Source organism: Sarcophilus harrisii, chromosome 4 (genome assembly GCF_902635505.1).
Source record: "Sarcophilus harrisii chromosome 4, mSarHar1.11, whole genome shotgun sequence".
In the NCBI taxonomy this organism is placed as follows: Eukaryota; Metazoa; Chordata; class Mammalia; order Dasyuromorphia; family Dasyuridae; genus Sarcophilus; species Sarcophilus harrisii.
This window is the reverse complement of record NC_045429.1, coordinates 50191836-50204377: the sequence shown is the minus strand read 5'-3', so window position 1 is coordinate 50204377 and position 12542 is coordinate 50191836. Positions and strand designations below refer to the sequence as shown.

The following is a 12542-nucleotide window of genomic DNA, read 5'->3' as shown; positions in this document are numbered from 1 at the left end:
GGGATAATAGAACTACAAATAATTTTACCTCAGCTAACCACCACTTTCCATAGTCAGCGGGTCTAATTTTGTCAACTTCCTGTGATGAAGAAAGTTCAGGAGAATGGCATAGTATGGCTCAAAGATAATGATGCAAACTGACATAGAAATACTGAAAGTCTGTCTTTATATCTATCCTAGTATAGATTCTTACCTTACTGGGATGATTGAAGCTATCTGTCATAAGTTCTGTTATCTAATCTGTACACTTTAAAACTTCTCCATATGTCCACTTTTTATCCATTCCTTCCTGCTGGTTTAAGATTATGAAATAACTAACACTTCTTATCAAGACTAATGCCTCCCTTTGTGCTGCTGAAACCATCCCCTCCAGCATTTTCAGAGACCAAAGTCAATTGATCAACTGATTATTCAATATCATTCCTATTCACTCTCTCCCCTTCCCTCCCTTCCACTTTCCCTCCCTTTATCACATTTTCTTCTTCCCTTTCTCTTTTTCCCTTTCTCTGTCTGTCTCTGTCTGTCTCTCTCTCATCTTCAACTGCTGCAGTCCTTTTGGCTCCTTCCTCTCTATTTATAAACATATTCAGGCTCTCCAAACTTAAACAAACAATTGCTTTCCTCACTACTGCCTCAAGTTTTTGTTCACTCACTGCAACTCTTTTACAGGAAAAGAAACTGAAATATAAAAAGGTTAATGTCATCCATTCATTAAAGAAAATTTATTAAGCACTGTTTTAGGTGCTGGGGCTAAAAAGGGAAAAACAAACAGTCACAGCCTTTAAAAATCTTACATTCTATGAGAGAAAACAGCATATAATCCGAATATTTAAAACCAATTAGATACAAAGTAATTTTCCAGAGGGAGTACTGGGCATATAATGGTGTTGTTAGAATTGGAATATGTCCCTTATAGGAAGATGCACTTTAATTGTGATGGAAGCTAGGAATTAATAAACTAGAAATTAACTGGATGAGATGGAAGTGAGGGATGTCCTATGCAAAGGAATAGAGATGGGAGGTAGGATGTCATGTACAGTAAATCAGTAATTCAAAATATGGAGGGATTTAAAATCTAAACAATAGTTTTCATTTTATCCTAAAGGAAATGAGGGGAAAAGGGGTACTGAGCTTCTTGAGCAGAAGGGTGTCTGACATGGACAAGATCTGTGCTTTAGGAAAATGGAAATCACACAAGAGTATCCCAATCTTTCCTTTCCACCACCAGAATCTATTTTGTACAGTCTCTAGGGTTAACCAAGTCAGCTCAAATTCTTCCCTGCTAGGGAAGAATTAAATTGGATGGCAGGACATTACAGATATTATCAACCAACCAGGACTTTGAGCATGAAGATCCAGACTCAAATCCTACCTAGTATTAAATCCCATTTAAGTAAGTATCAATGCTTACTAACTGTGTAAGCCTGGAAAGTCCCTTAGCCTCTGTGTGCCCTAGTTTCTTCATCTTTAAAATGAGAGAATTAGACTCAATTTCCACTAATGTTTCTTCCAACTCCTATAACTATAATCTTATGAGCCCAGTTGTAGCATTTTACTTTCTTTGTCCAAAACCAAAGTCCTAGGAAGCAAGCCCATGGGGGTCTAACAAGGGACATTCAGTCAGCATTTGTTGATTGAAAGATTAAGTGATTGAGCAATGGATTAGTCGTGCTTTGGGGCCCTGTGATAGGAAAGTTTGACACTGAGCATGTGCGAGACTTAGCCAGTACAGAATTATTTGCTTTTTAGTCGGGCTGGTCCAGTTGGAGGGATTGCGGAGGGAGGAGGGTTAATCCTTCAAAAGGACTTGAACAGTCCAAGTTCCTGACCAATCTACCATAAATCAAGACCTTTATTTCTTTTCCCCTGGCAAGAGGAGGCCAAAGAAAGCATCAGACACTGGGGGAGAAGGAAAAATTGGGGGGAGGGCTGCAGACTGTTTTCTTTGCTGTCTTCAGACATGGGACAGACCGGATTCTGCTCTAGTCGCATGGGTTAGCACCCTGTCCTAAGCTGCCAGCTTTCTTAGTTTGGTCATATAAATGTCCTCGTGGCAACCCAGTTCCCGCAAGTCCCCACGACTGTGCCCAGATCCCAGACAGCTTCATCTCCCAGGCCCCAGTGACAACTCCTGTTCCAGGACTTAGGGGAAGGAACAGCTGTGGGTGGAGTAGCACAAGCGAATGCCCAGATGGAGGCAGATGGCTAGGTGCATTGTGATGGGAGTAGCAAAGCCCAGTGTGACCAGGGCTTTGGGGGAGCCAGAGAGGAAGAGGTAGGAAAAAAATAAACATCCCATGGAGGAAAAAACAAGAGAGTTCTGGGGAGATACCATGATAAGTGAGGACATGCTGGGACGAGGTGATGGAGATGGAGAGGGCCAGGCCAAGTGAGGATCAGGCAAAGGAATTGGGAATGTCTGACCTGGAGAAAAGAAATCTACCAGGGGAAAAGGGAATGAAAGGTTGACATATTTAAAGGAGTATTTTGTTTTTTAAATTGCTCTGGTTTACTTCACGAAACAGAACTAGGAACAAAGAGTGTGATTTATAGGCTGATGATTTTAAGTCAAAAAGGGAAAACATTCTTAAAAGCAGATCTATATAAAAAGAAAAGAAACTGATTCATTAAGTAATGAGTTCCCTGTCATTGGAAATATTCAAGAAAGCTTAAATGGCCATCTATAATAATCCAAAATGCTTCTGGGATTGGGAGTATTTTTTTTTAATTTTAGCTTCCCTGAGATCCTTAAGATTTATTGCTTCTGCTTTAGACATACACCTTCCCTCCAACACTGCTATCTTCCTTCTTTTTTTCTGGAAACTCCCATGATGTACACTTTGAAAGTCAGTGCTTTGCTAACCATTTCCTAGCAGTTCCCTGCTCTGGTCCTACCAGTTGCATGGTCTGTGTAGGACACAGGAAGAAAACCCACCTCTTTCTTTGTTAGATAACCCTCCCTGAGATCCTTACTTTGAGGAATTATTTACAAGGCTTGTTGTGCTGATGTGGTGAGAGAGAGGAAGATAACGGTTGATAGATTTCTCACCAATCCGTCAAAGAGAAAGCAAAACAGACAACATGCCTCAAAAACCCTGATGACACGGCCTAGTAGTTCCTCCTAGAATGTCTGAATGAATGTTTGTTCCCATGAATATTTGCTTTTGAGCACAGATGTGCCCTGTGGAAGATAGGACACATGATGCCAGAGCCCCATGACCCTCCTCAAGTCCAGAAAGGTTCTACACAACATCATGGTCAAAGGGGGACCCCAGGACATCCTTGTGGCCGTAGCCAAGCGCCCTTTCTTAAAGTTGAAGGTGTGGGGCCCCACCGTTCTCCAGCTCACCCTCTCTCCCTGTCGGAAGTGACTGCTCATGCAAGCATGCTTATAGGAAGCAAGTCGGGTCTTGGCCCTCTCCCCACCTCAGAAGCAAAAAGATTAATGACCTCGGGACACCTAGACCGGGGTTACTCCCAAGGAAAACACTCTAGGGAGTGAAGTTCTCTCGGATCGCCCGGCGGGCGGCTGGGTTACCTGGATTAACCTGAGCTTTGGTGCCGGTCAAGATAGGAGGCAGCAGCAGCAACACCAGTGGCAACTTGGAAAAGGGGGTCATCTCAGCAGATGGCATCAGGGCTGGATTCTGCAGGCCCGCCAGAGAGATAACAGAGACAGAGAGAGAGAGTTAAGTACGGCAGCGAAAGTAACACTCGGAGTACTCGCATAACTTGCGTTGTTATGCGATTCACAGAGCGCTCCACACACAATCCCCACATAAGGTTGTCCCTGTTTTAGAAATGAGGAAGCACAATCTCAGAAAACTGAAGTGAATTGATTGAGGTTAGGTGGCTAGTCAGGGTGGGAGGCAACAGCTGGAGCCAGGTCTCTCCTGCTTGCGCGTTCAGGGCTTAACAAAAACCACGGACCGACATTCTAGCTCTCATTCTGCGTTAATGCAGGTTTGCTGCTGAGAATCCCCAACCCTAAGACCTGGAAGTGGTCTCCACGGGGATTTTCAAACTTTCGGAAATCGTAGAAGCTGGATACTAACAACACCATTAATAATAATATCACTCAACCCAATCCGTGGCTCATGGTTTTTACCAATAATTCCACAGCCTCCTGGGGCCTATTCATCTGAGTCTATTCTTAATTTTACTTCCCCTTCTCCAGAGTTTTGTTTCCATGTCTGTAAAATGAGGGGATTCCTCCATACCAAGTAGTCTTACTTAAGAGGTCCAAGGACATGCCTGGACAGATTTCAGGGTGGCCATTAACTTGGATGAGAAAAAATATACATCTTATTTTCACTAGCCTCTACCTGAAATTTGGCATTTTTTCCATTTATAAAATTAAAAAAAAAAAAAACATTATTCTAAGAATGAGTCCAGATGTTTCATCAGACTTCCAGAGAGGTCTCTGACACAAGAGGTTAAAATTCTTCATTTTAGATAATAGCAGTGTTCCCTTCTCATTTTGGCATCCTCCTATTGTGTGAGTCCCTTCTCTTTGTAAGCAAGTTAAGAACTACACACACACACACACACACACACACACACATGAATGATTACATGTATTACATGCATGCATATATACAGGCATATACTTACCTATATATACATATATATATATTCATAAATTTGTGTGTATACATATGTGTGTAGATGTACATTATGCATATATCTAGTTCTCTAAATCTCACCAAAAATAACTTTTCCATTCTTTACAACCTTTATAAGAGGAATATTTTAAAGAGATTTCTTTCAGCTGGGAGAGATTCAAAAATTAACAGTCATTAGGAAATGTAATAACAACATATAATAAAAATAACATGGCAATTATATTAATTATACCCAATATTGTATCATTGTATTATATTAATAAGGTTTAAAATAATTATTAAAATTATAATTAATTACATTAAAATAATAAAAATAAGAAATGTTAAATGAAGAAAATAAAACTTGAGCTCAGCCTTATATAGGAAGAGAAAGATTTCAACTGGTAAGAATAGGGATCATAAGATCTCAGACCTGGAAGGGACTCTTCAGTCCCTCCCTGGAAGGGAGAACCTCAGAGGTTCTCTAGTTCATTCACTCTTTTTACAGATGAGGAAACTGAGGCCCAGGGAGGTTGAATGGCTTCCTAAAGTCACATAGGCAATAAATATCAGAAGCAGGATTTGAATTCAGGTCATCTGAATCCAGAGCCATTGATTTTGCTGTATTCTAAAATTCTCCTACATGCAGAGAATCGTAGACTCTCAAGATCAGAAACAACAGAAACAACTTCACTGACCATCTGGTCCTACCCATTTCTGGACAAAAATCCTCCCTATGACCTGCTCAACAAGTGATCATCCAATCTCTGCTTGAAGACCACTGCAGAGGGGAAGCCTTCTACTTAAAGCAATTGTCCATTCTACATTGGAGTCTCTCTAATAATTAGGCAGTTTTTCTTCCATTAAGATGAAATTTGTCATTGCAATTTCTACCCACTCTTTCCAGTTCTGGGGCCAAACAGAAGAAGTATAACACTTCTCTGACCTAGACTTTTAAATACCTGAAACAACTACCAAGTCAAGCATCCTCAAGGCGTGAATGTGGGGAGAGAGTGGGACAAGTCATCAGGGAAGAGCCGATGGCTTAAATTTATAGGACCCAGAATGCATGAAGGGGACCAAATAGAGATGCAGTCATAAAGGTAGGCTTCAGCCAGACAGGCTATATATACAGGCAAAGCTCATCCCCTTCTGTGCTATTCCATAGGTGATTGAAAATCATGAGATTTCTGAACAGGAGAACCACCTGGGCGATCCCATGCCTTAAGAAAATTGATGCTGTAAAATGAGTATGTTGAGATTAGAGAGAAGTAGATGGAGAAAGAAAAGACCACTTAGGTCTAAGCAAGAGATGATGAGGACTGGAATGAGATAAACAGAGCATTAAAAGAAATACACCCACATTTACAAACACACACATACACACACACACACACACACACAAAATCTCTCAGACATCATCCTTCACTCAGACATGGAGCAAGAATTGTCCTTTCAGAAAGTTCCCAAGATTCTGTTTACCAACAACCAATTGGGGTGTGTGTGTGTGTGTGTGTGTGTGTGTGTTGTGGGGGTTCTGCAGGAACATATTAAATTCTGGCAATTAGTAAAGGTTTCATGAGGCAAAAGGATCGGGAAGAGAGTTTGATGTTCCAAGAGTCCTTAACATTTCTTGTCTCTACTCAGAAAAGAAGGCAACCATCTTCATTTAGACAGTGAAAGGCAATTAATTGTACTTTTTGATGATTATGGGTTGCCTTAGACCATGAGTTTAAGAGTAGCAAAATGGTGCCTACAAAGATCTCAATTAGCCTTTCCCTGCCATCCTTCACCACCTTGTCAGGAAAAAGCCCTCCAAAGCTACTCTGTTTGGAGATTTACCCAGTGGCCTCTCCTAAGACCTCAACATGTGTGAGCCCCTGTAAAACAGGGGAATTGGATGCTTCTAGTCCTTAATCCATGTCTTTTGAAATTGAGCTTGATATGGGGTAACCTGAAGATTTATAATCAACTCCAAGCCTGAGTTTGAGTGTATACTCTGCTGCATAGTTAAGGTCACTAAACTTAAGTCTCGGTTTCCTCATCTATAAAAGGGATAGTAAACCTGGTACTAAGTACCTCAAAAGATTGCAAGCATCTAGAGACATAAAGTCTATAAAGTACCTCACAAAAACCTACTATTAAATGTTATCCATTAGCATATGAAAGGAGAGCCTAGCCTCCTATAAGATGTGATTTGAGAAAGTGAGAAAAACCTCCCTAACAGCAGTGTACCACCATTATTCATTAGCCAATACCAGAATTTTCTATGTCTTATAATTCATCGTTAGAAATAAGCCTTAACATATAAAAATGTGTTCTGTTGGCTTAAGTTCACACAAATTAATTCCTAAATAGGATTAGAGGTCTAAAACTGGAAGGCACTTCAAAGATCATCCTTCTCATGTTACAGATGAAAAAGTGTGACACCCTAGAGGCAAAGTGATTTGTCAGAATCACAAGGTATTAAACATCAAAGATGAGAAGTGAACATGGACTCCCTGGTTCAGCAAGAGTGTTTTTTCCCAAAATTGTGTTTCATTCCCTATATAAATGATAATATGTTTTTTTTTATGAAATAGGTTTGATAATTACTTCAAGACGGGGTTTATAAAATCAATCAATTATCTCATCACAATGGCATTTTCAAAAGTTTCCAGAAGATAGAAAATTTTGCCATGTCTCATAGAATGTCCAAACATTCAAATATGATAGCAAATATGGCAAATATCACCAATTATCTTAACCATGTCAGAATAAATATACTCATTAAATAATCCACAAAATTCTTTATGATAGATAAAAAGGTTTTTGATCAATTTGGAAATCCTTGAAAGCCACTGAATGAAAAGGAGTGACACTGAGTAAGAAGAATATTCAGATTGGCTAAAACTTGAAGATTAACTAGAGCCTTTGTGTGAAATAGGAAGTCAGTTTGAAATAAAAAGATCTTAGTAAGTTGTGATAGAGCAGAAAGAAGTTCAAGCCAAGACCTGAGGGGAAGAAAAACACTTAAAAGAAGGGTGAAGGCAGAAGGAGAATGATCTTTGGACTCATTCATGTTCTTGGCTTCCCCCTTTCCCTCCTCGATCTTGTGACCCTCAGAGGACCAAAGGATTTAGAATTTTTCATCAGTGTTCCACTCATAGCAATAGTCTACAAATAGCTGATACAATTACAATATTAGAAGCCAATGACAAATAAGATACCCCTGGGAAAGGTAGCCTCAGAACTCTATTAAGAAGCCACCTGGCTTAATAGTTGAATTTGTAAAGACAGATTGGGTCTAGGAAGACTCAACTTCAAATTTTGCCTTAAATACTTACCAGCTATATGACGCCATGCAAATAACTTCACCTCTCTAAGCCTCAGTTTCCTAATATGTAAAATATAAATAATAAATAACACATGCCACACATTCTTGTGAGGATTAAATGAAATAACACAAAACATTTTACAAAAAGTGAAAATCAAAGAAATACATAAAGTTAAGCTATCGTTATTACTATCATTATCATTACTCTTATGAAGTATTATTTAAAGGAATCCATTGGAAAAGCTACACTGTGCCTAAGAATGATTTCATGAATACCCTACAAAGGGAGAAGAGAACTTTGAAAAACTCAGGATCTGTGATTTACTTCTTGACCATATGTGCTCTCTGATTTTGAGCTCACTTTCTCTTTGACAGTGCATGTAGTGATGGGAGGATATGACAGACTTTTGGGGAGATATTATATACCTATTATTCTCACTATATTAACTTAATAAATATCTTTTTCTAAAAGCCAATTGCACTTGGGTGTCTAATTGTTATCAATCTACAGTCTTAAAGGGAAACACACTGGTAGGGGCTCGTGAGCTATAGAAAGACACTCCCCTAAGAAGAGATATATCAGTCATGCCCTTTACATCTGCAAAGAGAAGCATAAAAGAACCATTTGAAGAAGGGGTTACCAGTGAGGGTTGGGATGGTAAGCCTAGAACCCATGTGTAGGCAGGAAGAGATCTGAAGATAATCTTACTGATAATCTTAGAGTAGACCGAGTGAAGGAAACAGAATAGAGAGGCTGGAAACCTCAGGCAAAATCCCAGAGTTTCACATTTTTGCATTGATAAACCCCACGTGTGAGAGAGTAATATAAAACGAAATAAAAACTCTACAATTCTGAGTCTCAATTGCTTTGTAGGAAAGAATGTATTCTCTGTTCCCAATCCCCTATGGACAAACACCATGACACAGTGACCCTGGGCTCTGCAATCTCTAAGACTGTTCATCAGCTCAGCTGCCCCCGAGATATTATATCTTAACCCAGAGTTTTACAGCTAGCAAATCTCCTGAGGGGTGAGTAAGAAAGCTGGAAGGAGGTGGGAGGTCATATTCCTTATGAAGTGTCCCTGTGGAATGAGGGCATAGCCTTTTGGGATGTGAATAAACTTTCAACAACCTTTTTCTGAAATCCATATTGGGTAATGTTATTGTGACAATTAAAGTCAGCAGAACTAGCTCGCAGACCACACTTCAGTGAGGAATTCACAAAGGTAAGAAAAGCAGCCTCCTTTGGAATGTGTTTCTAGTGGTTACAGATCATTAATACTTTATTATCTGTCCTGAATAGTGTCTAACAGAATCTCAGGGACAGAAGAGGAACCAGGGGCCGGCTGATCCAAGGCAAACCTGAACAAGAATCTTTTGCATAACAGCCTTGCCAAGTTGTAACCTAAATTTTACTTGAAGAACCAGAGAGAAGGGCAATCTACTGTCTCCTAAGGCAGCCCATTATACTTTATAATGATTATATGCAATTACAATAATACAACACCCAATAATTCTCATGATTTTATATCATTATAATAATCTCCAGCAACTTCCTATCACCTCTAGGCTCATTTCTGAAATCTTCTGTCTGGCATTCAAAGACCTTACAAAAGTTAAAATCAAAGAACTATGTAAATTCAGGCTAGCAATATTACTATCATTATCATAAATATTATTAAATATTATTTAAAGGAATTCTTTGGAAAAGCTTAAGAAGAATTTCATGAATACCTTATAAAGGGGAAAGCTTTTTCCTAACTTAACCGAGTTCCCCAACAAGTTTCCAGTCTCATTACACCTTACATCTCTCCAGATCCTTTTTAAGCCAGTAAATGGCTCAAATAAGATGCTCTATCTCTTGCCTCCAGGTATTTTCTCTTATTCCTCATGCCTCAAATGTATCTTCTCATCTCTACCTTCTGGATAAAATCACACTTTTTTTTTTCCTTCACCAGTCAATTGGGATTAAGTGACTTGTCCAGGATCATACAGCAAGTAAGTGTCAAGTATCTAACATCACATTTGAACTCAAGTCCTCCTGACTTCTGAACCAGTTCTTTATCTACCACGTAGATGCACCCCCAAAAAATCCCTACCTCCTCCAGAAAACCTTGGCAACATCTCATTTCTAATACCTTCCCTTTGTGGATTATTTCCTATTTATTCTGCATATAATTGGTGCATAGTTGGTTTTATGTCATCTTCCCTACTAGACTGACCGCTTTTTTGGTATATAGCAGGTGTATAATAAATGCTTATTAACTGTCTGTTTGGGTTTAAGAGTATATATCTGTTTGAGTACATATCCAATATGAAAAAATTTAGCAGTTTTTGAGATTGTCAAACCCTTACAAGTAGTCTTCTATATGAATGTTTTATACAATGGTGCATAGGGTGGGAGACTAAAGGAGAGACCGAATGGCAGAAATATTTTAAATCATGTTAATTATAATCATGATAGCTGATCTGTTTCTTTTCTCGTGTGTCATGGCTTACAAAGCCCTTTTGCATTTGATCATTACAAGAAGACCTGCAGATAATGGTCATAAAAAAGATTCTTGGTCAGATATAGGTAGTATTGGATATTCTCAGAGGCTCCTTGCAGATCTGACATTATTAGAACTCAATGGGCTTTCTTTACCTATCTATTCTGATCTTCTTGAACTGTAGGAGGCCACAACTTGATTTTCAATTGTGACCTTACTCAGCATTAGCATTATTTCCATGTTGTTCACTCCTCCATTTCCATCTGTTTAGTTCTGCCTAATAAACTGTCATGAAAAGTCCATTATCGTGGGAGGTGCAAACATTTTTTTTTATAAAATGGATCTTTATTTTCTTTACTAAGAAATCATCTCCAATATTGCCATATAACTAATGAGCTTACATTTCTTTGTAGTCAGTGGTTTTATTTTTTATGGGACCTTCTCTCAAGCGTCTTACAATTTAGTTGAAGACAGGATATGGATACAAGTCACTATAACAATTCAAGGTAGAATGTGAAATATGACACAAGTGAAGCCTAAATAATATCAAGCATTTAATTAAGATTTTAAGCTTTATAAACCTTATATTACCTCATTTGATCCTCAAAAGAGCCTTGATACACAGGTACTACTATGATTTCTATTGATAGATGAGGAAATTGGGTCTGGGAGAGATGAAATAACTTGCTGTATACTGTCTGAGGTGACATTTGGACTCAGTATTTTTTCCAAATTAAAGATTGCCTCCTTAACTAATCAAAGTACTAGGAATTTTAAACACAGGTGAAATCACTTTTGGAGTTACCTAGGTGGTACAGTGGAAAAAGCTCCAGATCTGAAGTCAGAAAGATGCCTCTTCCTGGGTTCAAATCTGTCCTCAGACACTTACTAGCTATGTGACCCTGGACAAGTCACTTCACTGTGCCTCAGTTTCCTTGTCTGACAAAGAACTGGAGAAGGAAATGGCAAACCTGCATCTTTAAAAACAATAGTTCAAATGGGATCACGAATAATCAGACAGGACTGAAAAAACTGAACAACTGAAATCACTTTTTGGCTGGAGAAGCTCATTGAGTTCTAACAATGTCACATCTGTAAGGGGCCTCTGAGAATATCCAGTACCACCTATATCTGACCAAAAATCTTTTTTATGACCATTATCTGCAAGTCTTCTTGTAATGATCAAAGGCAAAAGGCCTTTGCAAGACATGACACATGAGAAAAGAAACAGATCAGCTATCATGATTATAATTAACATGATTTAAAATGTCTCTGTCATTTGGTCTCTCCTTTACTCTCCCGCACTATTGTACCACTGGCAAAAGTTGTCCTGCCAGAGTGATCACAGGTAAATTTAAGAAATAATCTCTTTTCTGTCCACAATGGTGCCCTGTTTCCCTTATTCCCTGTAAAGTTAGACAGAAAGTGAATTTACTTTCTTAAACAAAGTCAATAAATATGAGCCAATCCAAAGCCAGGTCCTTTTTTTCAATAGGCATAAATAATGGTTTGTCTCCTTTTAATCCCAGGATTTTCAGATGAAACTAAAATACTCTTCTCTTTAAGAAAAGCTAAGACATCATATAGTCAATTTATTAAAATAAATATTAAGAACTTACTATGCTAGATGCATGGGAAAGTTCAAAGTTTAAATAAGATAGAATTGCAGATCTTCATGAGGGAGCTTATTGTTTCATGAGGGTTTTAGGGAAGAGTAACACATAAGCACAGATATCAAAAGTATTGTGCATCAAACTAAGTGTATTAGGAGTTAAGCTAAGTGCTATATGAGACCCAAATGGAAATGTCTTTCCCAATTGGGGAAGGAGGGGTATCAGAGTAGGTTTCATGGCAGAGATGGCAATTTAAAGAATTGGTAGAATTTAACAGGGAGAGAAAGGTCTGGCATTCCAGGCACTTGGTACAACCTGAACAAAAGCAAATATCAGAAAGTATTTGTGGGGAAGAGATTTATCCATTTTAACTGTGATATAAAGGGTGTGAAGGGGAGTATTATGATATACAGTCTAGAAAGTTAGGGTTGCAACAGATTATGGATGGTCTTGAGTGCTAGGCAGAAGAGTCTAACAAGAGGAAAGTACTGAGGATTTTGGTTCAGTGAAGTGATATGAC

General features: G+C 38.7%; 1 protein-coding gene across 6 annotated transcripts in view; it reads right to left on the bottom strand.

Annotated features, from left to right (window-relative positions):
- The window catches only part of DDR2 (discoidin domain receptor tyrosine kinase 2), a 206739-nt gene that overhangs the window by 72065 nt on the left and 122132 nt on the right, over nucleotides 1-12542 (bottom strand). For all 6 annotated transcript variants that reach the window (XM_031936799.1, XM_031936802.1, XM_031936800.1 and 3 more), the window contains one exon: nucleotides 3539-3647. In XM_031936799.1, the coding sequence (XP_031792659.1) occupies nucleotides 3539-3635 (97 nt within the window). In that variant the 5' untranslated portion in view covers nucleotides 3636-3647. The remainder of the gene's footprint in view (nucleotides 1-3538; nucleotides 3648-12542) is intronic.